The 27812-nt window shown below is 35.2% G+C and overlaps 1 protein-coding gene across 2 annotated transcripts in view; it reads left to right on the plus strand.

Moving 5' to 3' along the window:
* The first annotated feature begins 298 nt into the window (after positions 1 to 298).
* The window catches only part of LOC111511830 (GATA zinc finger-domain containing protein GATAd), a 136471-nt gene continuing 108957 nt past the window's right edge, over positions 299 to 27812 (plus strand). The window contains exons 1-2 of one of the 2 annotated variants that reach the window (XM_074184750.1): positions 299 to 385; positions 19885 to 20037. Coding sequence is in view for 1 of the 2 variants with exons in the window: in XM_074184748.1 (XP_074040849.1) it covers positions 544 to 732; positions 19885 to 20037 (342 nt within the window). In the remaining variant the exon portion in view is untranslated. Of the gene's footprint in view, positions 733 to 19884; positions 20038 to 27812 lie in introns of both variants that reach the window. The other variant, XM_074184748.1, reaches the window with a different exon arrangement.

Consider the following 27812-nt stretch of genomic DNA (forward strand, 5'->3'; position numbering starts at 1 on the left):
CCGATTATTCCTCAAAAAACTTTCCACTTCCTCTCACACTCAAGAACTTCAATATTGACGTATATATACACATTTCTTGTCACTTGTGCTCCATCACTTTGTTATGTGCTGGACCATTTCAATTTTAAATACGTGTAACGAATTGCTCCTATTACTTATTTCTTATTACGTATAAGTTTGATTTGCTCTAATTGCACAAACGGATCAGATTTTTATATCTATGATTTTTTGAACAAATCATGGCTAGTTCTGAGATATTATTATTTGCTCTGTGTCAAAACACTGTTAAAAACGGTACCGACATAGGAGATAGGATGATCGAGTATTAACGGCACGGCACGGCATGTATTGTCTTTAGGAATCGTTCCAGTGGCTATTAACTACGGTAGTGCCTTAAAATTATGTGTTGTGGTGTAATGATCTTGTGTTGACAAATGGAATGACGAGTGGAGAGTGTGCCGTATATATAACTTTCATACTAAAAATTAATTTGAATAGTTTAAAAACTATAAGGCTGTGAATGATGAACTGTGTTTTTTGTTAATGTTATATGTATGGTGCGTGAGCTTTTGTTTTGTCCATTGTTTAAATATGTGTAATGTACCGCCAAAGTTTTATCACTTGTGTCGATTGTGTTTATCTCAAGATAAGGAAAATGCTTTATTTATGTTTGATAAGGCGGCTGCGGATAATAATATCGCCAAGAAAGTCATGACGTGTCTGTCAATTCTGGTAAGATGATTCATCTCGATTCATGATCAGTGTAGGATTAAATACAACCTATATAGTTGTTAACCTAATTGTGGAGACAAATAGCATTTCCTTTTGTTACATTTTCTGTTGGAACTGTGTGCATTATGGCATATCACAGCTGCACTTATACGATTTTATTTTGGGACATTTATAGTTTGTAATGATATACCATGATATAAATATTCTTTTTTTGTTTGGAAAACATCTGCTTTGCATATATGCGTGGGAGGACATGATGCATTGTATACTTGATTACAGCAGTCCATATCAATACTCAATTATTTTACTCAATTTTTCATTCAAGTTTACAATTGTTAATTTCATCTGACTGGCTACAGCTAATTGGAAAGTTCGATGAGGAGGTATATTTTGAGATGGAGAAGTTACTGATAATAGAAATGGGTTATTTTTACCTTCTTTGACGGAAAATCAGTTTTTCATATTATTACTTGGGAAATAAGAGAAAACTAATTTAATTGTAAATGCTATTTCCACCAGTATTTTTATTAATGTTCTGTATTCTTTATAAATGTTAAATGATTTTTCCTTATCCCATCACAAAAAAATTAAGACTGAAAAATGAAAAAGGTAAGTATTGTAGGCTTTACGGTTTCTGATAAACCAGAAATAAAAATCTACCAGTGTAGACATTCAGAACATTTATTCAATCATCCTCATGTTTCATCTTTCAGATTGATTTCCTCGATAAAAAAATATTGCGTGGATATTGAATTCGGAGGATGACTTCTGCCACCTGTCTCTTTGAAAAATGGACTCTGTATCAATACAATTGTAAAAAGGGGTACCTATATACCCAAGGTTATATTTACAAATAGCCATGTTTTTTTTTTCACTACAGTTCCGATACCGAAATGACCATTCTTGTAGTTTTCATGCCCTTTGATTCCACTATCAGTTTTACTTTTTATACCATCTCAATCGACATAATTATTGAAATGGAGTAGGAGGGGAAAATAGTAGTTAATTTGTGGATATAATGGGAACAAGAACCAGAGCACCAGCTCGGGTATTGCGACCGTTACCACATCGCCTTTGAAAATGTCTACTGCAGCAGCAGACGAAATTTCAGGCATAGAAACCTGCAGACCATGGCGAGAAAACCCGGAAAATAGCCTTCATACAGTTATCTTCGGCCATGAAAGTTTACATTCTTCAATGCAGTACATCTCTTAGTTTTACTTCCCTAACATGAAAAAGGGTTTTGAGTTGAATCAGTTATTGAAGACAATTGTCAACAATATTTTACTATTTAGTATCGATTGAACCCGACTCATTTGGACCAAAATATCTACTTCAGTTCTAAAAAAAATTGATTTACTTTTTCGATTGCTGATGATTTATATTCTATTTAAAATTATGGATAAATAATTGAAAAACAATAGTAGATAGTAGTGTCATCGTTTCTAGGCCTGTCGACTCTATTACTCGTTTAATGAAATTCAGCTTGGGTGAGGTTGACTGATTAGCTTCAATAATAATAAAACAGATTTATTGGAAGTGAAACAAGAGTATGATAAATGTTACTTGAATATGATAGTCATCATGGCTAGGGGAGATCTGCCGTGCTAAAAAAGAAGGTTGTAACTGACAATTTCATCAAAATTGAGTTATTGCCATTTTTGGCATCTGCAACCACCAACGCAACTTCTGAGAAATGTTGGATACCGTAGCTATTCAGCTGAAGACGCAAATTCAGTTTGAAATTTGTCGTATCTACAAACTATACTGACTTTACAATGCAAAAATGTCGTATCTAATATTACTAAGCAAACTTATCGTATCTACGATAACATTGATAGATACGACAATTTTGCTTAGTAATCTTCGAGTACATTGGCAGATATGACAGACCCAATTGAAAATAAAAAGAAAGGTCTATGATTTTCAAGACTTCAAAGAGTGTGTACAAAATGCTCATCCCAAAGCAAAAGTGATCGACATGAGTAGAAGTATTGAAAACTTTTTCGACTGGCCAGATCACACATCTTTAAAAAACCTGAAAAATTCGAATCCTAGACCATATATGTCTGATATCGTACATTTGAAGCTAAAAAGGGGTGAGAAGACCTTATAATACCGAAATTCTTTTGCATATGATTTCATCACATTGAACTTTCTGAAAGCTAATCAGATGAAAAGTGATCTGAGTTGCCCCTCTCCCAAAAAAAAGCTAAGAGGAATATCGAAAAAGGGAGTATACTCTTCTGCAAAAGCTGGAATATGCATCTGTCATGTGGAGTCCCTACTATCAGGTTCCCTATTATGAATTGCTTGTAACTCACAATTTTTGTAGTCTCGAGGTAAGGCGTAAATATTATTCATTTCTTTTTTTATTCAAGGTCATGAACAATATCATCACCTGCTCTCAACTGTTACATATGTTGAATTTTTGGGTTCCTAGACGGTCATCTAGGAATACTGTTACATTTTATCTCAACACTCCGCGTACAAATATAATGAAAAAATCTCCAATTTATACAATGTGCGATACCTCTAATTCTGTTAGTCATGTCCTAGATATATTCAACTGCCAGATCATACAAATCAAAAGACATTACTTAGCTAATTGACAGTTCTGTTTTTTTTTTATATAGATTCACAAATTATATTATGTAAGTACATATTTGTAAATGCCACTGTAACTCCCTATTCTGTGATTGGGTTCATACTGTAGAATAGTGTATGAAATAAATAAATAAATAAAAGTTTTTACGGATTCTACCAAGCCCCAGGCGACAGTTCTGGGAAAATTTTCCTGAAGCGAACGGCGACTAGGAGAAGAGTAGTATTATTGATGATGAATAACTCCATGATGACCGAAATTGCATCCTCTCACTAGTTTTTATTCATATATGCATATAATAATAAGCAGTAATAATATAATATTTATGTTCCATTTTTATCACCCATATATTTGTGTTTACTTACAACATTTTGTATTGTACTGTTTGAATTTATGCATAAAAAAAAGTCGTATCTGCATTTATTTTTAAATTTTTTGAAATATCACTGAAAAAATAGCATCCACCAATATGTACTCCCACCCCGAGAATAATCAATTCCCTACCAGAAATGTGGATGGCATTGAAATAAGTCTTAAAATGCGATTATCTCAAAATGATCAAATTGTCAGTTACGATCTTCTTCCTTAGCACAGCAGAGATGTCAGCAGCAAAATTCTTGACAGTGTCCATACTGGACACATTTGAAGACTTTCTTTTTGAACTTGTCAACCAATTCTCAGTTGTATTAACAAAAACATAATTAAGGAAAGAGAAATGAAACTTTCTATGTTTTTTACCACTTTTATTTGTAACTGCAGTTTCGTCCTATAAGGACATTTTCAAACTTATACATTAAACATTATAAATAAAAGTGGTAAAAAACATAGAAAGTTTCAATTCTCTTTTCTTCATTATGATCTCCTACCACGTATTAACGGCTACATCCGTCAATTTATTAAAAACATAAATTTTACTGTTTGACAATACATCGATAGTCATTTGATCATCATGAGTTATTCTTTGTATTCATTCAATCAATTACTATGTAAAGATGGTTCGAATCCAACTGTACAATTTAAGATTTTCACTGCTTAGCGGCCAACCTGTGCTAGGAACCGCATGTTAGTAGGTAAGACCTCTTTGATTCTTAGCTCCCACAAGTTTTGAATTCCGGTGGTAGTTCATAATGGGGCAATAGCTGATTGTTGGAACAACAGATTTTACAGATTATGGCAGACTATAAGAGTGAGAGTTGTAACGAAGGCCAGGTAGTGGAGGCGAAGATGGAAGTGGATGTTGATAGAGGTGGTGGTGGAAATATAAAAAAAAGGAATTATAATTATTCATTCATCAGATAAAAAAACACCTATTTTTAATCTAAATCAGTAAGAGGCAAATTATGTTCCTTGGTATTTTTTTGCTTTTTAATCTTCCACAATTTAAAAAATGAATGAATCTTAAATCTAGATGATAAAGAGCATACCAGCAAGTTCACCACCGAAAGGTAATAGTAAATCAGAGCCAATAAATTAATCGTGTTCAAAGCAGAAGTCCTTACATTGTTATATGTATAATGTTATCACTTGAATGGTTATATTGATAACCATTTTAAAGACGATTATTAAGAAATAACAGATTTTATAGAAATACATGGTAACACTGGGTCATCAAACTAATCAGCAATAAAAATATTTTACAGTCGGTCATGCCGTTGAATTTGACAGAAACAGGTCCATTTGTAAATATGTGTATAATAATAATAATCTTTATTGAAATAGGAAACCTAATACATACATATATATGAGTGTAATAATAACACTAGCACAATGAAATATAAAAAAAGTATGTAAAAAATTTTAAATTTAAACAATTTTAGATTTAAACTAGCATGTAGCCAGACAATGAACATTACATATAAAGATTTCAGTATCATATGTTAAGTAACATTTAAATAGATAATGAAATATAGGTACATAATATATACATTAAATTATTATTAAAACAGTGATATTTGGTTTCATTACAGATACAAATACCCTAGTGAACAATTAAAAACAATAGATGATAGCCAATAATGTCCCAAATAATTCCACATAACTATACAATTTATATTCTATTACTTTTTTTAAATTCTTTAAGAGCTCTTTTAAAATGATTATTTTTTTTATTTCTTCCGGTTATTCATTGAACTCGTGGAAGCCCTCAAAAAATAATTATTTCATGGTACTTCCGAGTGTCAGTCTGTTTATATGTATTATAATTATGAATGTTTTCATTGAATTTGATGTAATCTTTAAAATATTCTGGTACCATTCCATTTACAATTTTGTTAGAGTCATTGTAAAATAGTAGAGTCTTCTTTCAACTGATAACCAATTCAAACAATCAAGCATACTTTTTATGGGAGTACGGCGATTTGTTTTCAAGACTACTCTCATCCCTCGATTTTGTAGTTTTTGTAGCATAATTAATTTATTGAGGTTAAATAAAAATAAACACAATAATCAAAGTGGGTTGAATAATGGTATTGTAAACTGTTACTTTGGACTGCATTGACAAATTTTGTGCTATTTTACTGAAAAAATATAGTTTTTTCGATATTTTCTTATGTATATATTCAAAGTGATTGTCAAAATTTAAAAAATTATCCAGTTGAAAACCAAGGTATTTGACTAATGACACAACTTTAATTTTTTCGTTATTGATATTGAGGTTTATACCGTTGATATCTAGAGAACTGTATATATATTTCGTGGTGAATATCATTGCTTTTGTTTTTGTTACATTTAACTTCAATTTGTTAGTGCATAAATACTCATTTACCGCTCCTAAAATCCTATCCATTTTATGAATAGCTCTATCTAAATTCATATCGCTACACATAAGCAATGTATCATCAGCAAATAGGTTTATGAACTCAGATTCAATAAAAAGTTCAATATCGTTCAAATATAAAACAAAAAGAAGCGGGTCCAGAACGCTACCTTGGGGAACACCTACATCAATATCTTTTTCATTTGATAGTGCATCTTTAAAACGGACTTTCTGTTTTCTATTGTTTAAATAATCACTGAACCATTCTAACACCTTTCCATTAATCCTATACTGAGCCAATTTAAACAACATAATTTCTCTATCAATTGTCTCAAAAGCTCTTTTTGAGTCTGAAAATACAGCAATAACATATTTCTAGCTATCTTATTTCATATATAAAGATAATTGTTGTTAAATTTAATTAAATTGGATCATAAAGTGAGTTCGTAAGACTCTTTATTGACTGGCATCTTCCATAAAAGTTGTTTACAAGTGCATCACAAAAAAGTGGTATTTTTGAAAGACAATAAAATAGTATGCTGCATACATGAAGATATATGTAAGTGATCAGGAAACCAACCTTCTCGAAAAACCATAATAGAACTAGTGGATGAAGGTGAGATGAAAAACAAATACATTGAAAAGTTTATAAAAGAAAAAAACATCTGCAACAAGCAGAGGATATGGAAACAGAGATGAATAAATTGAAATAAAAACAAAAAACGACTATCAAAGAAATGGAAAATAAAATCCAAGAATTGCAAAAACAGATAAATAAAAAGGATTCATTAACAGATTTTAGTACCCAAAACAATGAGTAAATGAGAAATACATGTACCTCAACTGATTCACCTAGCAGTGGCGTGGATGGAGACGATATGAAAAATCTAAAACACACAAAAATAAGTTCTGATGAAGGAACCCAGGCTTTTTTTCATCTGACTACAAGAAAAAGGTGGATTGTATTAAAATTCAAACAATTAGCAAACAAATTGAACATAATACATCAGAACACAACAAAATTGAGAATGTAATGGGAGGAATATAGCCACGAACTTTCTAAATCATATGTATGAAAATTACTAGATCCAATATTTTATCAAAGCTAATGCAACCCTTGATGAAGTTTCGAAAACTACAAAGGAAAGCTCAAAAAATGACCAGGGCAGATATTTTAGTGTTATGGCCCAAAAATATTAACATAAGCAAAATGAAAATATTTTTAAATGAATCAACACATACAAACATCATAATCATTACAGAGCCTTATTGTTTTAATAAGGGGAGAAATAGTAGACTATACAGAAACAATTTAACTTTGTGTAAGGAAATTCACTACATGAACTCGATGTCTGTAAATATATTTGAATGTAATAATCACATTAGAATTTCAAATATCGACAAAAGTGGGTACAATCTGAAAAAATCTGGTATATATTTTGTAAGCAAAGCATTAGCACATTTATATAAAGTCCGGACATCATGGTAAACAGATAGCTAAAATTGATGAAGAAAATATGTCTAGTGAAAACATGGAACATACACAAATGAATTGGAATTTTCTGATTGAATATGAAATAGGGTCAAATGAATGTAAAATTTATCCAGGTCCCGAAATAATTTTTATCCCCTCGCCTGAGTCGAGAGCCTCCAAAAAGGAAATTTAAGCAGCGAAAATAGTGCTCCACCGAGCAAACTAGCTTTTTTAGATATAAATAATAGTCAGGAAGTTTGTGAAACCAAATTATGCCATGTCAATGTCCAGGGCCTTTTGAATAATTTGAACTCTGTTGAATTATTTGTCCATAATAATAATATTGAAATCGTTTGTTTGTCGGAGCACTGGATAACTGAAAACTATTATAGAAATTTATATTTTAATAATTTTGAAATGGCAGCAATTTATTGCAGGCAAAATCATATTCGGGGCGGTGTATGTATCATTGTAAAAAAGGTATTGAATATAATAAAATGCTTACATTGGAAAAAAATCTTCAGAGTGTTAAATTGAAATATCTAGAATTTGTTGTGAAGTAAGTAGCTTCAAAATTATAGTTATCACCATTTATAGATCTCCAAGTGAGAATTTGAATCTATTTTTACACGCTTTATATTAGCTTCACCTGTATGTATGTATGTATGTTTGTTTGTAACTCAAGCTTGGGATCTGTATTTAACATAATTATCAACATTATTGCTTGATCTATTCGCGGGCAGATGGCGCTGTACGTAACCTCCTTGATATAATTCGAACTCGCTTTACATGTATTTCTTCATTTGAAAAAAGTATTTTTTTAACACACGCGCCTGGTGCCTTATTTGTAACCCTCCTTTGCGCGCCTGTTGTCTTGAGCTTGGTAGCTGATTTTCAGGCTCCTCTCGGAATCTGAAATGATCAATGGTCATTTTTCTAAACAATATACAGCTGATCGATCCCAAAGTTTAGATAAAATAAATATAGTTTAAACAGATTAAAAAACACGCTTTCATAGCATACGAAACCAAAAAAATTAAAAATAAATATAGTTTAAAAAACTAAAAAACATGCTTTTAAAGAACATCGAACTAAAAAGTTAAAAATATCTTTTTTCAATAAGCTTAAAACAATAAAGAACGAAAAATACTAGTATTATTGTGAAAAAAACGCGGGCGCTTTGTGCCATATTTTTTGTATATCAAGCGATCGTCATTAACTAATGTTTCGTCCTTTAAAGACATTTTCAAACAATTACAATGAACTAAGAAAACAGTTTTTTCAATTCATTGTAATTGTTTGGAAATGGCCTTATCGGTTGAAACTGCAGTAACATTAGTTACAAATAAAAGTGTTTGAAAAGATAGGTAGTTTTATTTCTCATTTTTCATCCTGATATATATTTTGAATGAATGTTTACCTACGCCTCATACTTACCTAATTAATTGAAATTAGATTTTGTTCATACAATAATATGTTAAAATCTATTAACGTTAACTAGCTGTCTCCCTCTACAAATAACAAGCTCAAAAACTTGTGCGAGCTAAGGATTAACGAGATCTTATCTTTTAACGTGCGATTTATATCACGGATATAATATGTAACTTGTATTAAATTCTGAAAGAATTTATGTGAACAAGAAAAATAAGTAAACACCGTTTTCACATATAAGCCAAGTCAGCTCCTTTTACCTTATAGCAATCAGTCTTTGACTTCTTTTAGCAAAAAGATTCAAATGTGTACCCATGTTAAAATATTTTATTCATCTAATTATTATCATAGTCAAGTTCAAATAATCACAATGAAGTTTATTGAAATCTCACACCAAATCACAATTATCCGCACAGCACACTTTTCACACCAATACCTACAACTTCCTAGTGACACTAGTCCAGTCGTTAGTTAGGGAAGCCACAGATTATGCTGTAGACGACCCCTCCCGATATAGAAGGCCCGACACCCTGTCAAATGAGGCCCTCATGTCCCCCGTTAACAGATGAATAACTTTTTCATCCATCCCACCCCAGCCAGGTAGGGGTATCCCGTGAAGGGCGGCACTGATGTCTAAGGACTTCATGCCGTCACCAATCAGTCATGAACCCATTGGTCCCTCTCAAGACCAACAATCAGCCAAAAGGGTAGGGGAGCTGGTCTCCAAACCTGGATGAAATGACGATGACATTTGACTAGTCCAGTCATCTTAGTAAGTTCAAATCAGAATTTAAATACCCACCTATAAACTCGTATAAACTTGATTTTGACATCCTAAAAGTTGTCTCAAAACCTTCATATGGCAGGGTGTACGCGACTATTAAAATCCAAGGTCAAAAGTCGCAAAAATCGATTTTTTGCACATATTTGCATATATCTTGTTTCCTATGGGTTTTTTTTGGTATTTGTATTCATTATCGATATTGTAGAGGATTACATTTTTTTATACGTTGAATCGTTTTCGAGATAAAGGGTGGAGAGCGCGTGGTTAGAGCATCATTTATTGCAAAGGAGGGTGCTGCAAGCAGCTTCATCAGACCAGAACCTGTCGTTGGCATCGCTTTAGGCTTTGCCAAACAAACATTGAACACCTGCGTGGCAAGAAGATTTATGGACTTCTGGAAGAATCTTCCCGGATTGGCTCACTTCAATGCGTTTATTCACCCTTCAAAGCTTGATACCAAACAGTTGTTGGACTATAGTAGAGATGAACTACGATGATACCCCTAAAATTGCTGATCACAATATCATCATCATTTCAATTAAAGCCTCTTATAATTTCAGTAGCAACAAAAGAAAATACTTCAGAAACTTTAGCAAATATCATCTCAATGCATTAAACGAGTCACCGATGCACTGTAATTGGGACCTGAATTCTGCGGACGTTGATGCGATATATTCCAACATTGAACAACATTTGAAAACAAATATTGATACCACTTCCCATATGAAAACTTTCAACTTGAGAGAAGGTCAACTTCCTTGGTATGAAAATGAAGTTAGAGGTTTTGGAAGGTGCAGCGACATTACTGTCGTTGCGCGGCTTCTTCAACCAGGGGAGCTTTCTTGTTGGGATAGCCGGTTCCTGGCCTTTATTCAAGGCGGAGCTCTTGACGCCCGCCGCAGGAAGTGCCCATGCTGTCGGAGGTGGAGTGGGGGAGGAGGAGGATGCACTTATAGTTGCTGCCACTCCTGCCTCTTTCACTCTTTTTTTCCATTTGGCCTTGGCGCCACAATTGCGCCGCCTTTGTATTACATCACGAGGTGATCTGCTATATCCAGCCTCATTCCAGGCGGTAGATTGGGGTGGACATTTCTGTTCATTCCCAGCCACTGTCTTAGAGTGAAGTGAGCACTTCCGTCCAGCCTCGGGATTAGTTTTTGTTTTTGTTGTTTCTGTTTTGGTGTTTGTTTCATTCATGTGTGTTCCCATGTGTGTTGAGAGAAGGTCAACTTCCTTGGTATGAAAATGAAGTTAGAGAGTTAACCAAATGTAGAGATAGGCCATATAAAGACTTTAAAACATGTTCCACTGAAGTTGACAAACAGCTCAAATGGGTTATTTATAAAAGTTGCAGAAATGAAGTTGTTAATTTACTGAAAATGAAAAAGACTAATTATACTGATAAAATCAATAATTGCTTGAAGGACTCGAAAGAAATGTGGAAAACCCTAAAGGCGTTAGTCAAACAGAAAAACGATTCACTTCCACACACAATATTATTTCCAACAGCCCAAGGTGTCTGTCAAGTCACCCATGATATAAAGAAAGCAGAGAAGTTCAATTGTTTCTTCATTGATAGTATAGTAGACATTAAGAACACCATTACCCATTCTTCCCTTGGACTAACAATAATCTCCCACCTATTAATTGTGAGATAACTAAATTTAGATTATTATCAATGTCAGAACTTAGATTCATTATTAGAAACTTTGATAACAAATGTAAATCCAATTGTATAAACAACAAAGTACTTAAAAGAGTGTTTGAGGCAATCGGTGGAGTATTATTAAATTTGGTTAATACATCACTCAGAACTGGTAAAGTTCCACAAGAACTAAAAAATAGTACAGTAATTTCTGTACCAAAAATCAATAATACTAATGAAGCCATCAAATTCATAATTACCCCACTAGGGGGAATTCTAATTTATATGAACTTTACACGATCCATGAAATCTTTATCCCATAAAGGACTATTGGATTACAATAACCTCCCGCTTGAGATAAAACAAAGTGAATCTATTATGATATTCAAAAAAGGGCTTACTAGTCATTTGAAAATACAACATCCACATTAACGTTGATATTATAATAACATATATACCTAGTATTTGTAATTTACATTGTTATTTTTTTATTTATTGAATGCTTGGATAATTCCGAACATACATATTTTAGTCTTATGAAGTTGGACTGTGACTTTGACTATCCAATTTTAAAATGTTTTTGTATGTTAGGATGCCTATTTTCAAATAAATATATTATGATTATATGTAGAGACTCGGACTGTCGGAAGACAGTGTGTGTCTCCTCTGTTTGGAAAATGATGAAATAGCAGATCACATACTTTATGCCTGTCCCGCTGGAGACCGAATCAGGTTTTCAGAGCCGTACTCTTACCATCTAACCTGAAAGATCACTCACCATACAAACTAATCGGCTTCGTTAAGAAGCTGGGTTTATTTGATCGAGTGTGAATATGTATGAGCCAAAATAAACCCTTGTGGGTTGCAGTGGAGGGTCGAGTAGACCCACTCACTTTTGACCTAACCTAGCCTAGAGCAGCATTTAAGGTCAACTGGTAGTCCCGTTCACAAACACACCATATACAGTTTATTAATTATTGATAAATACACAATTATTAATAATTGTCATTTCTTATTAACAATTATATTATATTTAAAAATTATTAAATTCACATATCTATTTTTTAATAAGTATCAATTTATTTAAAAACACTTCCCTTCTCGTGTAGTTATTGAATTGGTGAGGAAAATACTCAAATTATATTTCAATGATGAAGTAATTTACAATAATAACTTCTTAAATAAATAGAAAGAAGGATATTCTTAATTAATGTTTTTATTAAAAAAATATTCCATACATTTATGATTGTGAAAATTGAAAAAATTTAACTCAAACTCATAGTTTCAATTATTTTCCTCTTCTTCATCGTCGTCTTCCGACCACTGTAGTCTTTCAAAGTCCTCTTTATCATTTTCAACGACATTTGTCTTCAGGTGTTCCATAATTTCGAGGTCAAAAGTTTTGTCTTCATTGACATCGAACTGATATGGTAAAGCATTGAGACAAGCTTGCCCATTACGCTGGCTAGAAGCTAAAGAGCACTGCAACCCCGATTTCCTGCACCCACAGCGCGATCCACAACTACTCTTGCAGTTGCAGAATTTTGTGTTGAGCAATTCCTCTTGGAAAGGTGCTAAAATTGTCGAATTCGTTACGCATTGTCCAACCCCATTCCAGAGGTTCCAGGAATAGATGGATAATTAATGAAAAAAACTATTGAATGTAATGTTGAAGTTAATGAAAGGAAAATTATTATTAATTGTGTATTTATCAATAATCAATAAACCTTATATGGAGTGTTTTTGACCGAAACTACCCGTTGACCTCATCTGTATCTGTAGAGTAGGGAGGGTGAGTGTAGACCCACAGCACTTAGGCCACATGTGACCCATTGTACATTCTCCCGAAGAGTTGTCCTCCTAGGTCATCGTCCATCCTGTCCTTTCCAGGAAGGTGGACAGGTCACTAGGAGACATCTCCTTTATATTGGCAGGTGTAGGCCAAGCCTCGCCGAACACACACTCTCTTTGGCAACCTTGAGGTGTCTCACGGTGGCCTCCGCGAAGGTTTTGGAAGGTGCAGCGACATTACTGTCGTTGTGCCGCTTCTTCAACCTTTTTGGGGTTCCCTCCGTGGAGGTGCACAAGTGAGGGAGCTTTCCTGTAGGGGCAGCCGGTTCCTTGCCTTTATTCAAGGCGGGGCTCATGGCGCCCGCCGCAGGAAGTGGAGCCTTTTGGCCTGGGCGCCGTAAATGCGCCGCCTTTATATTACATCACGAGGTGATCTGCTATGTCCAGCCTCATTCCAAGCGGTAGATTGGGGTGGACATTTCTATTCATCCCCAGCCACTGCCTTAGATTGAAGAGAGCACTTCTGTCCAGCCTCGGGATTGGTTTTTGTGTTTGTTTCATTCATGTGTGTTCCCACGAGTAGCAAGTGAAGAGTTGGTCACCTCTGGCAGAGCCCCACATTATCAGAGTTAGACTGATTACAATGAGGTTTCGCTCAGTTCCCCAAGGTGATCGTTTGTAACCGCATATCGCCCTGCGCCCATTCAGCTGTAGGCACGATTCCTTACACCTTAGCTTGGGTAGGCTGGTCCACGGTGGCATGTTTTGCAAAGGCTTTTGGAGAGGTTTAGTTTCCCTCACCCTACTTATTTCTGCCACTGACTAGGAGTCCGGCAACCCCGTCCATTAGGCCACATTGGCTTTTCGGACAGGGCCTCCAGTCCCATGGGCGTTTCCCAATCTGCCACCTGGGAACGCGCCCGATAGGTAGTCCAACCCACGGGACCAGCTGTCCTTAAATGATGCTCTAACCGCGCGCTCTCCGTCCTCTATCTCGAAAACGATTGAATGTATAAAAAAAATTAAAACCAAGTTGTAGGGAATTTAATCCCCTACAATATTGATAAGAAAATTGATTTTTGTGACTTTTGACCTCAGATTTTAATAGTCGCGTACACTCTACCATATGTAGGTTTTTATACAACTTTTAAGACGTCAAAATACAATTTTATACGAGTTTATACTACATATCAAATTTTTTTTTCACCGTAGTGTGCGCTGGTCAGGCCCTATCCACCGAATCCCCGATACATTCGGGAGGGCGCGCCAGCATTATAAACCAATGACCACTCCACACACCGTGGAGTAAGTGATCATTGGGTCCGAGAATCATGTGCCCTGAGCAAGCGCAGTGAGCCAAGAATGACAGCTATCTGCATCTGTGCGGCTAAGATTTCTGCCTCAGTGCGGCAAGCCGATATGATTTCAAGATTCGAGAGTAGAGAGAGCATCATTCCACCAAGGACTCCAAAAATCAGAACAACCATCTTGACAGAGTGATCTGGATAGAGTTTGCGGAGTTCGAAGAGAAAATCTCGATATTTTATCAGCTTTTCCTCCTCTTTTCTGACGATATTTGTCTCGTCAGGAGCTGAAAACTCCACGACAAATATCGTTTTGCTCTGGTGGTAGAGAATGACCTCATCAGGCTTATTAGCTTGTATGAGCCTGAGGGTGGGGAACGAATAGCTCCAATAAATTCGGCACTTCTCGTTCCCCACAACGGATTCAATATCCCCCGGAGCGTAGGGCAACACCGGTGTCTCGTCAATACCGTGTCAGTGTCGAAAACTATACCGAGTTCATCAGCTGCTCGGGAAGCTGTCCTAAAGAGAAATGCTCCAATTCCTGCTATTTCATGGTCACGGACCATGCAGAGAAGGGGATCCGAACTCTTGGCGGCTTTACAGGCTGTATCCAGTACCATTCTGTCATGTAGACACTCCAAACTCAAAAGTCCTCCCTGTTGTCGGGGGAAGTACAACCGTGGAACGGTTTTTCACGTCGAGTTGATACAGCTCCTCCCGAGTCCACTTCACCACTCCAAACGAGTAGAGTAAGATTGGAACAACTTTGTTCTTCCGACAGTTCCGATGACCAGATCTGTCGAAGTTTGTGCTGTTACTTGTCGCGGAGAGAGTTTTTCACTGCTGTTAACTCTTGTGAGTGGCGTTGTTCCACCCCGAGGTAAGTATACGTCTCTCCGGCATCCAGATGGTGTAGGATGCTTCCATCTGCGAGCTGCACATCCTCTCCGTAGTCCCCGCATCGTCCTCTTTTGAGATGGACCATTGCACATTTGTCTATCCCGAATTTCATACCGATAGTATGCGTGTACTCTTCCACAGCCCTCAAGGACTAATGAAGATCCTTGTCTCCAAAGGCATAAAATTTAAGATCATCCATATAAAACAAATGGGTGACTTCGTGCCTCCGGTTTCCGGGGGTGCCACAGTTATACCCTCGAGTATGTCTGAGCGCAACGGATAATGGCAATAGTGAGATGCAGAAGAGAAGGGGACTGAGGGAATCACCCTGAAATACACCCCTTCTGAAAAAGACCCACCCTGTTTGGACTCTTGCTTGACCAAATGTTATGGTGAAGCGCCAGAGTGGTATCAGTTGTTCAATGCATCTCACTATTTTGTGGGGTACCGCTAGGCATCTGAGCAATTGTATCAAATGCCTTACGGTAATCGATCCAGGCCATAGAGAGGTTACGGTTATATTGTATGGAGTCCTGCGTTACACATCTATCGATGAGCAGGTTCTCTTTACATCCAGCGACACCTCTCTTCGACCCTCTCTGCTCATATATTCGTTCGAACACTCGGTCAACTGCGGTGAGTATACGTGTGTACAAGATGCTTGTAAACAATTTATAACACGAATTCAAGCATGTTATCGGTCTGTAATTCTTAGGAATCGACAAATCTCCGCTTTTGGGGATAAGAACGGTCCGCCCCTCGACAAACCAATCCGGAATCGGCTGCTGTCCGTCCAGCCATGAGTTGAAAACTCTGGCCAGATGGCGATGGGTGCTTGGTAGTTTTTTCCACCAATAAGTGTTCCGCCCATCTGGGCCTGGAGCAGCAAAGTTCTTGGAACCCACAAGGGCTCTTCGAACGTCATCCGGGGTTATCGGGTTGCGCAGTTCATTGAGCTCAGGCTGTCGAAGCTCTCTGTTGAAAGCTTCGAACTGCGCTTGGGCTGGAGTGTCTAAGTGTCTAAGTTGAGTGGCTGCGGGTGTTCATAGATATCCTTCCAGAAGGATTCCACCTGATCAGCGGTCGGCGGATTATCCACAACACGTGGAGTCTCTTGGAATAAGCGAGAAGGTTTCTCGTGGAACCTAAGGTTTTCCGCGATACTTCTCGCTCGCCTCACTAGTGACTTCTTAGCAGCCACCAGCATTCGTATCCTATCAAGGCAGTGCTGTTTGGTGGTCAGCAGCACGCCTTGACTTAAAGTGTGATGGATAGTTGTTGACAATGTTTCGTGGTGCATTTCATTAATTCGGACTTACATTGTCTAATATGATATAAATTGATTTGAAATACCGGAAAGAATATGTTAAAAAGATTAGCTGAAAAATAACAATTATATTATTGTATTTTATTTTTATTGTAATTTTAATTTTTTTTTGCTCAATATAATTGTTATTTTTCAGCTAATCTTTTTACAGATTATTTCAGGTATTTCAAATCAGTTTATATCATATTAGACAATGGAAGTCCCAACTATTGAAATGCAATGGAGTGAGTAATTGTTGAACGAATCTGTCATTCCTTGATCAGTTCTACAAATGACAGTTTTACCGTTTTTTTCAGTAAATCAAATGTAACTCTTGAAAAGAAAGACAATTGAGCAAGTGTCAATTAATCTTTTGAGTTTTTTAGACTTAGCTCATTACTCTTATTTTTCAATTTCCTGTATGCTCTGTCTCTTCTATAATTTATTTTTATCTTATATTCCTACAAAGGTACGTTATTAGATTTGACTACATATGTCTGCAGAGAGCCAACTCTATCAATCATTTGTAACGACTGTGACTTCGAGTTTAACCTTTGTCCTCGCAGTCAACGCACATACCACTGATGATGTCTGCCGCAGAAGCAGATGAAACATGTGTTACTATAAGCTCCATTCGACCACGGCCAACCAGTCCAGGCTTTTTTCTCCAATTTTGACCCTGGCCCTAAAAGCGTACCTAATTCTATCAACTGCTATTCTATCGCTGCTGTCCCAAGTATACAGTCAAATCCAAAAATAAATATCCTCCTTGGTATAATAGAAGCATTATTAGAGACTTGCAGGCTAAAAGCAGAATCTGGCGCAAATACAAGCGTGAGTGTAATTTGCAGGCCTTTAAATATTTCAAACACCTTCGGGCAAAAATAAAGCATGATGTTGATGTGGCATACAAAATATTCTGAGGTGAAACTGAGTAATAAATACATATCAATCCCAACAGATTTTGGTCATTTATAAATGATAAACGAGGTAGCTCCAAAATATCACAAGTACTGAATTTTGAAGGTCAATTACTGGAGGGGCCTTCTACTATCGTAAACGGTTTTGCCAATCTTTTCGAACAATCATATACCCTTCCCGTTTTCAACTAAACTCTGATATTGATAATAATCAGTTTCTTGATATATCAAGCTTCAGTGAAAACGAAGTATACGAGGCGCTAAGGTCGCTCAAGCCTAAAAAGACCACTGGTCCAGATGACATTCCAGCTTTCATCCTAAAAGATTGTGCACTTGTGCTTGCTCGTCCTCTATCTATACTAATTAATATCTGCTTAAGATCGGCTACAATACCAAGGATCTGGAAATCATCAAAAGTCTGTCCCATTTTCAAGAAAGGAGATAGACGAGATATTTCAAATTATCGTCCTATCTCTATTATCTGCAACTTTGCAAAGGTTTTTGAGATTGTTCTGGAGCGAGTTATATATTGGCAAGTTGCAGTATAAGTATAAACCAACACGGTTTTTTGAAAAATCGTTCAACGGTCACCAACCTTCTGACTGTAACCGAACATATTGCTGAATCTATTGACAATAGGGCCCAAACTGATGTTATTCACACAGAATTTTCTAAGGCCTTCGACAGGCTTGACCATGGCATTCTACTAAACAAATCAGTAGCCTTTAGATTATCTCCTTCCTTAATTGCACTCTTTCAGTCCTATCTACGAGATCGAAAACAATATGTTCAGCTAAATGGTTTCAAATCTACCGAATATAGTGCTCCTTCCGGTATTCCACAAGGGTCAAATCTGGGACCGCTGCTCTTCAATAACGATACTGCAGAGGTTATAGATGTTTATTTCCTTTTGTATGCTGATGATCTAAAACTATACGGCCTCGTTGAGAACATAGATGATTGTGTGAACCTCTCAGCAAACTTAGGACGGGTTGTAGAATGGTGTTATCGAAATAATTTGTTGCTAAATCCGGATAAATGTAAGGTCATGTCCTACAATAAATATTACTGGAGTTTTCCCCAACACCAAATCGTTATTTTTAACACCTCAACACGTGTTTTGATCACCAAGTGATCATCTTCAAAGAGGAAGTTTTAATCTTCTTATCATTTAATAGGCATATTGATAATGTTGTAACCTCCTCCTGTTGTTTGTCCTTAATTGCGTGTAACAGTAGTGATTTCAAAGAAACTTCGACCTTAAAAAGTCTATTCTATGCTTTCATTAGATCAAAGTTAGAATACGCATCAGTTGTGTGGAGCCCTTTTTATCAATATCATATAGATAGAATAGAAGCAATTCAACGACGATTTTTAAAACTGCTAAGCCTAAAAACTGATGGAATTTATCCTCCAATAGGAACAACCCACTCTGAATTGCTACAAAAGCATAACTTTTCCAGTCTCGAAAAAAGACGTGAATATTATAGTGTTGTACTAACCTATAAAATTATCAAAAGCATAGCTCAACATTACTGGAAAAGTTTAATATTTGCATTCCTAGAATCTGTTCCAGACACCCGAGTACTTTCTATGTAAACACATCTCGCACAAATGTTCTGGAGAATTCTCTGATCCATACCATGTGTAAAGTGACAAACTCTGCTAGCGAAAATTTAGATATATTCAGTTGCAAACTGTCAGATATAAAATCCCACTTCCTAAAATAATTGTTTTGAGACCTATTATAAATATAAAATGTGCAGTCTTTATAGTCACCTATTTGTGATGTATTTATTATACTCTGTTATTTCTTATTTTGTAATTGGGCTATGTCCTGTAGCGTATTATATTACAAATAAATAAATAAACTATGATTCGAATTCGCAAGACATTCCCAAAAACATAACCATGTTGGGTGATTGAAGACCAGTTGTTCATGAATCACTGTTGAATTTTTTTTCAATAAATGTTTTCATTGAAATAGATTTTGATTAATTCAGAATAAGTTTGTTACCCAACTACTGAATTCATCTACTTATTTTTTCTGATAACTCTGCTTAATTTTTTTAACATAAAAATTGTGGTGATATTCAGAAAAGAATTCAGGCTGGTCATTATGAAGTTGAAGAATAACAGTGTTCCCAGAACAAAACCTTGAGGAACTTCTAGAGTTATAAATATGCAAATCAATTATTTTACAATTTTGACTCTGATTATGATTTCATTTACAGGTCTCGGAGAATGATGAATTGCCACATATAGTTTGCTCCAGTTGTATAGAAAAAGTGGAAACTCTCCATAAATTTGTTGAGAATGCTCGGAAGACACAGGATATTCTATGTGAATATTTGGCATGCACAAAAACATTGAAAGGAACTGAAGAGGTAAGTATAAATATGAAAAAATGTTTTAAATTATAGAGTCGATTAAAGTACCTTAGTATGAACCCCTGTTAAACTAGCGGAACCACTTTGGATTGATACACTTTGGATTGGACTGTTAGCTTCATTTTGTACTACACATTTTTTTTAACGGAGATATTTTGGGTTGAACATTGATCTAGCACAGAGGTTCTCAAACTTATTTTGTCTACCGCCCACTTCGAGAATTAATTATTTTCTAGCGCCCCCCCCCCAATTTTTTTTACTTCACTACATCTTAAGAATCACAATCGCAGTCATTATTTCAATAATCAAATTATGTGTGTCATGTGAAAATAAGACTTTCTGATGAGGGTAATGTAAAATACCATTTTGTAATATTAGGAAAACTTTTATTCATGTTATTAAAACAAACATTTCAATTTGAATTTTAAAACTAATCACCAGTGTGAAGGTGGCCATGTGTTTTCATCCATGTGTTTGGTGAAAGAGAGGCGAGCGCGCTATTCCGCCATAGGTCGTTTCACCGCAATTATTCACATGGCTAGCCATGGAAATTTTTACATTGATAGACTCATTGCTGGAAACGAACTGATGTGATTGGAAATGATTCAAATGATAATGAAAATCCTTTTTTTTATGAAATGAAACGCATTTTATTGAAATTGTACAAATAACTGATAATAATAGAAGCAGAAAAATAATTCCAAAAGGAAATTCGTTGCTAGGAATATTTATTCTGTCAATTAATTAAATACACCCCCGACTACCCTTAATTCAATTTTCATTAGAAAAAAGCATAACTCCTTGCAGAAACACATTGCTGGGAATTTTTTTTCATGAAACCATCGAATTTGGCATGCTTATTAACCCCAGAAGGTTCGCTGATTTTGTCTCACGAAAATACACCCCCTTCTACCCTCAATTCAATTTTCATTAGAAAAAATCATAACTCCTTGCAGAAACACATTGCTGGGAATTTTTTTTCATGAAACCATCGAATTTGGCATGCTTATTAACCCCAGAAGGTTCGCTGATTTTGTCTCACGAAAATACACCCCCTTCTACCCTCAATTCAATTTTCATTAGAAAAAATCATAACTCCTTGCAGAAACACATTGCTGGAAGTATTTTTTCATGAAACCATCGAATTTGGTATGCTTATTAACCCCAGAAGGGTCGCTGATTTTGTCTCGCGAAAGAAAACCCCCGACTACCCTTAATTCAATTTTCATTAAAAAAAAATCATAAGTCCTTGCAAAAACACATTGCTGCGAGTATTTTTTCATGAAACCATCGAATTTAGCAAGCTTGTTAACCCCAGAAGGGTCGCTGATTTTGTCTCACGAAAATACACCCCTTTCTACCCTTAATTCAATTTTCATAAAAAAAAATCATAAGTCCTTGCAAAAACACATTGCTGGGAGAATTTTTCCATGAAACCATCGAATTTGGCATGCTTATTAACCCCAGAAGGGTCGCTGATTTTGTCTCACGAAAATACACCCCCTCCTACCCTCAATTCGATTTTCATTAGAAAAAATCATAACTCCTTGCAGAAACACATTACTGAGAATATTTTTTCATGAAACCATTGATGTTGGCATGCTTGTCAACCCCAGAAGGGCCGCTGATTTAGTCTCGCGAAAAAACAACCCCGACTACCCTTAATTCAATTTTCATTAAAAAAAATCATAAGTCCTTACAAAAACACATTGCTGGGAGTATTTTTTCATGAAACCATCGAATTTCGCAAGCTTGTTAACCCCTGAAGGGCTGCTGATTTTGTCTCACGAAAATACACCTCCGCCTACCGTTAAATCAAGTCCTTAATTTGAAATACTTATTTTTTTCAAAATTTTCAGTTTTTTGACGTTTGTTTGTGATCGTTTTGGGGGTACATTTATATTTCGGGATATCAAGCATAACTTCCTTATGGAGAGCTATTACTTTTTTTGCGCAAAACTCTGATGACTCGACTACACTTTTTATTATTATAGTTTCCGTTCAATAAATCATTCTTGACTTGGGAAAACCAGTTTTCAACATTGGCATTACTGAATCTACTCTGTTTTTCATTTTTATACAAAATTCCTGTCCATAAGGGGAGAAAAGGAATATATTTCTTCAGAATAATATGCATGAAGTGAACATTATAATAAATATTTTCTTTCCCTTCATCAGAATCAATTCTAGAAATTATTTGTTGGTATCTTTTAAGGAAAATTTTATAAAATGGGCTGCTAGAATACAGAACTTCCGAAGATGAAGTCTTCGATTCTGAAGAGGTTGGTTGTAATTCAATATCATCATCAAGGACTATGAAGGATTCCATAACTATGGTTCTAGTTTTTGAACAAACAATTGTCACAAGATTTTCAAACCAGTTCAGAACAAGATCTTATTCACTGAAATTGAAACATGAGGCCATTATTTCTTTTATAAATCTTCATTCACCTTGGCTTTCTTTATGTCGTTACATATCATTTTGAAAAAGTGGGCACAACAGATATGAATTGGTATTATATGAGAATCTTTCCGACGTTTTCCTTCACAAATTGAAAAAGTCCTATTTAAATATGTTTTAATATCTACTGTATTGAAGAAATGAAGTACGCTGTTTATTAAAGGAAAACTGAAATCAGTGACAATTGCAGAAAAAATTGGCCATTTTTGTAAATTTTGATAACAAAATGATTTGAATTTAGCTAAAAAATTGCCAATAGACACCATATCGTGGTTGCAGCTGATCAATTCAAGAATAGGTATAACCCTATTTTTGACATTGATTATACCAGCATAGTAAAATATCCTTTTTTTGGTGAAAGGTGGTTTCCTAACAATGGGGTGTATTTTCGTGAGACAAAATCAGTGACCCCTCTGGGGTTAATAAGCATGCCAAATTCGACGGTTTCATGGAAAAATATTCCCAGCAATGTATTTCTGCAAGGAGTTATGATTTTTTCTAATGAAAATTGAATTAAGGGTAGAAGAGGGTGCATTTTCGTGAGACAAAATCAGTGACCCCTCTGGGGTTAACAAGCTCGCTGAATTCGATGGTTTCATGAGAAAATACTCCCAGCAATGTGTTTCTGCAAGGAGTTATGATTTTTTCTAATGAAAATTGAATTGAGGGTAGAAGGGGGTGTATTTTCGTGAGACAAAGTCAGCGACCCTTCTGGGGTTAATAAGCATGTCAAATTGGATGGTGTCATGGAAAAATTCTCCCAGCAATGTGTTTTTGCAAGGACTTATGATTTTTTTCAATGAAAATTGAATTAAGGGTAGTCGGGGGTGTATTTTCGTGAGACAAAATCAGCGACCCTTCTGGGGTTAACAAGCATGCCAAATTAGATGATTTCATGAAAAAATATTCCCAGCAATGTGTTTCTGCAAGGAGTTATGATTTTTTCTAATGAAAATTGAATTAAGGGTAGAAGGGGGTGTATTTTCGTGAGACAAAATCAGTGACGCCTTTGGGGTTGATAAGCATGCCAAATTCGATGGTCTCATGAAAAAAAATCCCTGCAATGTGTTGTTTCTGCAAGGAGTTATGATTTTTTCTAATGAAAATTGAATTAAGGGTAGTCGGGGGTGTATTTAATTAATTGACAGAAAAAATATTCCTAGCAACGAATTTCCTTTTGGAATTATTTTTCTGCTTCTATTATTATCAGTTGTTTGTACAATTTCAATAAAATGCGGTTCATTTCATAAAAAAAAAAGATTTTCATCATCATTGGAATCATTTCCAATAACATCAGTTCGTTTCCACCAATCAGTCTGTCAATGTAAAAATTTCCATGGCTAGCCATGTGAATAATTGCGGTGAAACGACCTATGGCGAAATAGCGCGCTCGCCTCTCTTTCACCAAACACCTGGATGAAAACACATGGCCACCTTCACACTGGTAAACTAATCTAATGTGAAGGATGAATTTGATGATTTTTAACAAGTTTATTAATATCAGGCTCGAATTTACTCAAAAACAGCCGTATGTCACCGCGTTCGGTAATCTGCAACCGATTTTTTTTAGTTAGCAACGTTGCTACAGCACTAAATCCACGTTCACACAAATACGATGATGGGAATGCTATGAAAAATCGTTGAACAAAGGACCACAATCCAGGGTACAATTGGGGGATTGCCAAAATTCTTGGTATCCATTTTTGAATTTTATTTGTATTTTCTCGTTCGTTATCAGTTCTATGAGTTCTTTTTCCAGCTGGGGTGATCCTGCTGTGTTGACATTTGAAAAAGGATCCAACACCCAGTCTGGTATTTCCAATTTTAAAATGTCCTGAAATTGTTCTGCTTAAGCACTGTGGAGGTTCTCTAAATGTTGGCAGTAAACAAGCAAGTCGTCGTTGTTGAAGGATACTGCTGACAAATTAGGGAAATTGCGAAACTCACGTTTGCCGATATCATTTTTGTTCAAGAGCAATTTGGCTACAAAAGCAGCAATGACTTTTTTGTTTCAATCAAATTCAAGTCGTCACCTTGAACTTGGAGACTGACATCATTGAATAATTTATACAGGTCTGTCAAGCATGCAATATCATTCTTTAAAGTGATGAGGTTGTCGTGCAATTCTTTGTCTTTGTTTCTCAAGAACTCTATTACAGAGTCAAATACATTGTAAAATCGAGTCAGACAGTTACCTGTTGATAACCAACGCACTTCTGTGTGAAATATCAATCGGTTGAAATTTGGATGGCGCGCGCGCTTTTATATGAGGCAGCGGGCGGGCCTAATAATTTCGAGAAAGGAGACTAGAAACTTCTCGCTTTAGTTACAGTATTTTATTATCCTGATAAGGTATGTACAGGGCGAATTGATTTATTAAAAATTTGACTTTGGTTCCAATTTCTGATTCAATCAAACTGAAAAATAACCACAAATATAGTAGTCACGTGATTCATATCTGTCAAATTTTAATAAGTCAATAATGAGTCCACATTGTCATCAGTAAGGTCTGCATTGAATGGAAAATAAATTTACGTTCAACGTCATAAATATCTAGTTTCAACGATTTAATGAAGAATCCCGTCATTAAAATCAATTATAAAGCACAAGACCGCAGTTGATGTACTTGCGCTATAATCGTTTCTCAGAAATAGTAAAATTTGACGATGTTCTGAAGTTTCTGAAGCACTCGTTTCTGAAGAGCATTTTTAGAAATTCTAGAAATGTCGTTTTTATGCTAAAAAGTAATAATTGTAAATAGTTGATTGATTCCGATATCGTCTCGTGTGTTTTCCCGAAAAATGTTTCATTTTTTGTTATAGTATAGTACGCATATTCCGTTAATCGCGTGTGGGCTGAATTTGAGGGACGGAGGTTGGGAATGTTATCGAGATACACGCCAAAAAGTAATAGTGTAGCCAATGAAGACTTTTTATGAATAATTGGACTCTGTACCGTTTGAACAATAGATCACACAGATACAAATAATTTTTTTTCTACGGATGCTATACAATGTGCCACTTCTCTCATCGCTTTTATTCGTTCAAAACGAAAGATTTCTCGCACGCAGTGAGAAATATCCGTCTTTACAGTGATAAATAATTTCTCACTGTAATCACGATAACTCAAGTCAGTCATGAATTGTTACATGTCAGATTGATATGACACGTTCTCCATGTTGACAACGCTACCCGACGATTCGCGTGCAATATCCAAGTAACCCATTGTCGGCGTTTCCATAACAACAAAACCGAAGCACTGCTTAATTATTACTGTCAACTTACCAACGAAAATAGTTTTATTGTTGATTGTTGTAGTATAAACAGTTCAGATTTATTAAATATTGAATATAATGGAATACGAAGATTTAGAGTTGGAAAATACACCTTCAGGAATTGTTCAGAAAGCAATAGATATTTGCAATAATTTGCTACCAAGCACATCAAGAGAAAAATATGAAATCGCTTACAGAAACTTTGTGGACTGGAAAATGAAAGCCAAGGTAAATTCTTGTTCCGAAAATACCTTGTTAGTTTATTTTGAAGAGTTGTCAAGAAGATTAAAATCATCAACATTATGGTCTCAGTACTCGATGCTGAGGATTACCTCAATTGAACATGAACACCTTAACTCATAGGAGACTTGAAACAGATCTTGTGTTTGTCCACAAAGTATTAAACGGCTATTCGCCAGAATAGTTGAGCTTTGTACTACTCTCTCTGTGAATGATAGAAGAACCAGAAATAGTGATATTTTTAAAATTCCTTTTTGTAGAACCAATTATGGTCAGAATGAAACAATAAGTAGGATAATGAAATCAACAAATCATTACCATCTTAACCTGGAATTGTTTAATTCATCATTATTATCCTTCAAAAAATCGATTAAAAACATCTGATGTATCTTTAGTTTGTAAGCACATGTATAATTTATAAAAAGATATTTGTAAAAATTGGCTTGTCCGTTGAAATAAATAAATAAATAAATTATTAAAAACTGTGTTGATATATCAAAATACGTAAAACTACGTGCATTTTTAAAACGCAATTCTGAAAAATATGCTCCAAAACAATCAAAAACATTAACTTCTGATAAAACAATTTTTAAAAGATGCATCTGATGAAAAGTATTTGCTGATAAAGGTATGAATTGAAATTTTTTAAATTGTTATCGAAAAATCAATGTTTGGTTTTGATTTCAGGCTGCTTTAGCTATTGGCCTTACAGGGGCATGCCGTTGTGATGAACTTCGAAAATTAAAAATGGATGACATGGAAGATCTTAATTCGGCTCTTTTAATAAAATTACCCGATACTAAAACCAAGGTTCCTAGAAATTTCAAAGTCACAGGAGAATTCTATCAAATTTACAAAAAATATGTGAAGCTTCGACCATGCACAAATGAAACACTTTTTTTTTCAATAACACACATAGCAAATGTACGAAACAGCCTGTGGGGATAAATAAATTTGGCACCATGGCGAAAGAAATAGCGAATTTTTTTCAATTACCGAACCCTGAATTATATACTGGCCACTGTTTCCGAAGGTCATCTGTGACTATTTTATTTAATGCAGGGGAAGATCTTTGAACTTTAAAAAGCCATGGGGGTTTGAAATCCAGCAATGTTGCTGAATCGTATATCGACAAGTCCATAGCTAACAAAATTAATATTTCAAAAAGTATAGTAGAATCCATTCAGCCTCCAGCGCCATTAGAACCTGAACACAACAATGCTGTGGAAGCTCAGTACGTTTCCCCATCAACTTCAACTTCGACCACAGCTAATATTTCAATTACTGAAAACATGTTGAATCAAAATGACCTACCAGGAATTACTTTACAAAATTGTTCAAATAAAACTGTTAATTACTATTTTACTTATATTTTACTATTACTTACTATTTTACTTATATTATTATATATGTATTTTAATTTTCAGTACTTGAAAACAATGCAACCGTAGAAAAAGTACAGTGTACAATGCGTGAGGAAATCACATATTTCTCACTCGCTTGATTTGCGCTCAAAACAAACTTCTGCGCTCAAGAGAAATATGTCGTTTTTCTGACTTGTTGTACAATATACTATTTTTTCATATATTTTATATGTTGAAATTCCAAAAAAATATTAAAACATGACATTTGAAATGTTTATTTTTTTTAAATAAAAAACATTTTCATATTATTTCGGTCAGCTAAACAATATATGAGTTTGAAAATATTGATAAACAAAAAAGGCTTAGTAAAACATTCATCAGAATGTGTTATTAGTTCACTTAAGAATATTTTTAGTATAGAATAGCCATTGAA

Source organism: Leptinotarsa decemlineata, unplaced genomic scaffold (assembly GCF_025532065.1).
Source record: "Leptinotarsa decemlineata unplaced genomic scaffold, Ldec_3_MD MMD2_tig00026358_RagTag_RagTag, whole genome shotgun sequence".
In the NCBI taxonomy this organism is placed as follows: domain Eukaryota; kingdom Metazoa; phylum Arthropoda; class Insecta; order Coleoptera; family Chrysomelidae; genus Leptinotarsa; species Leptinotarsa decemlineata.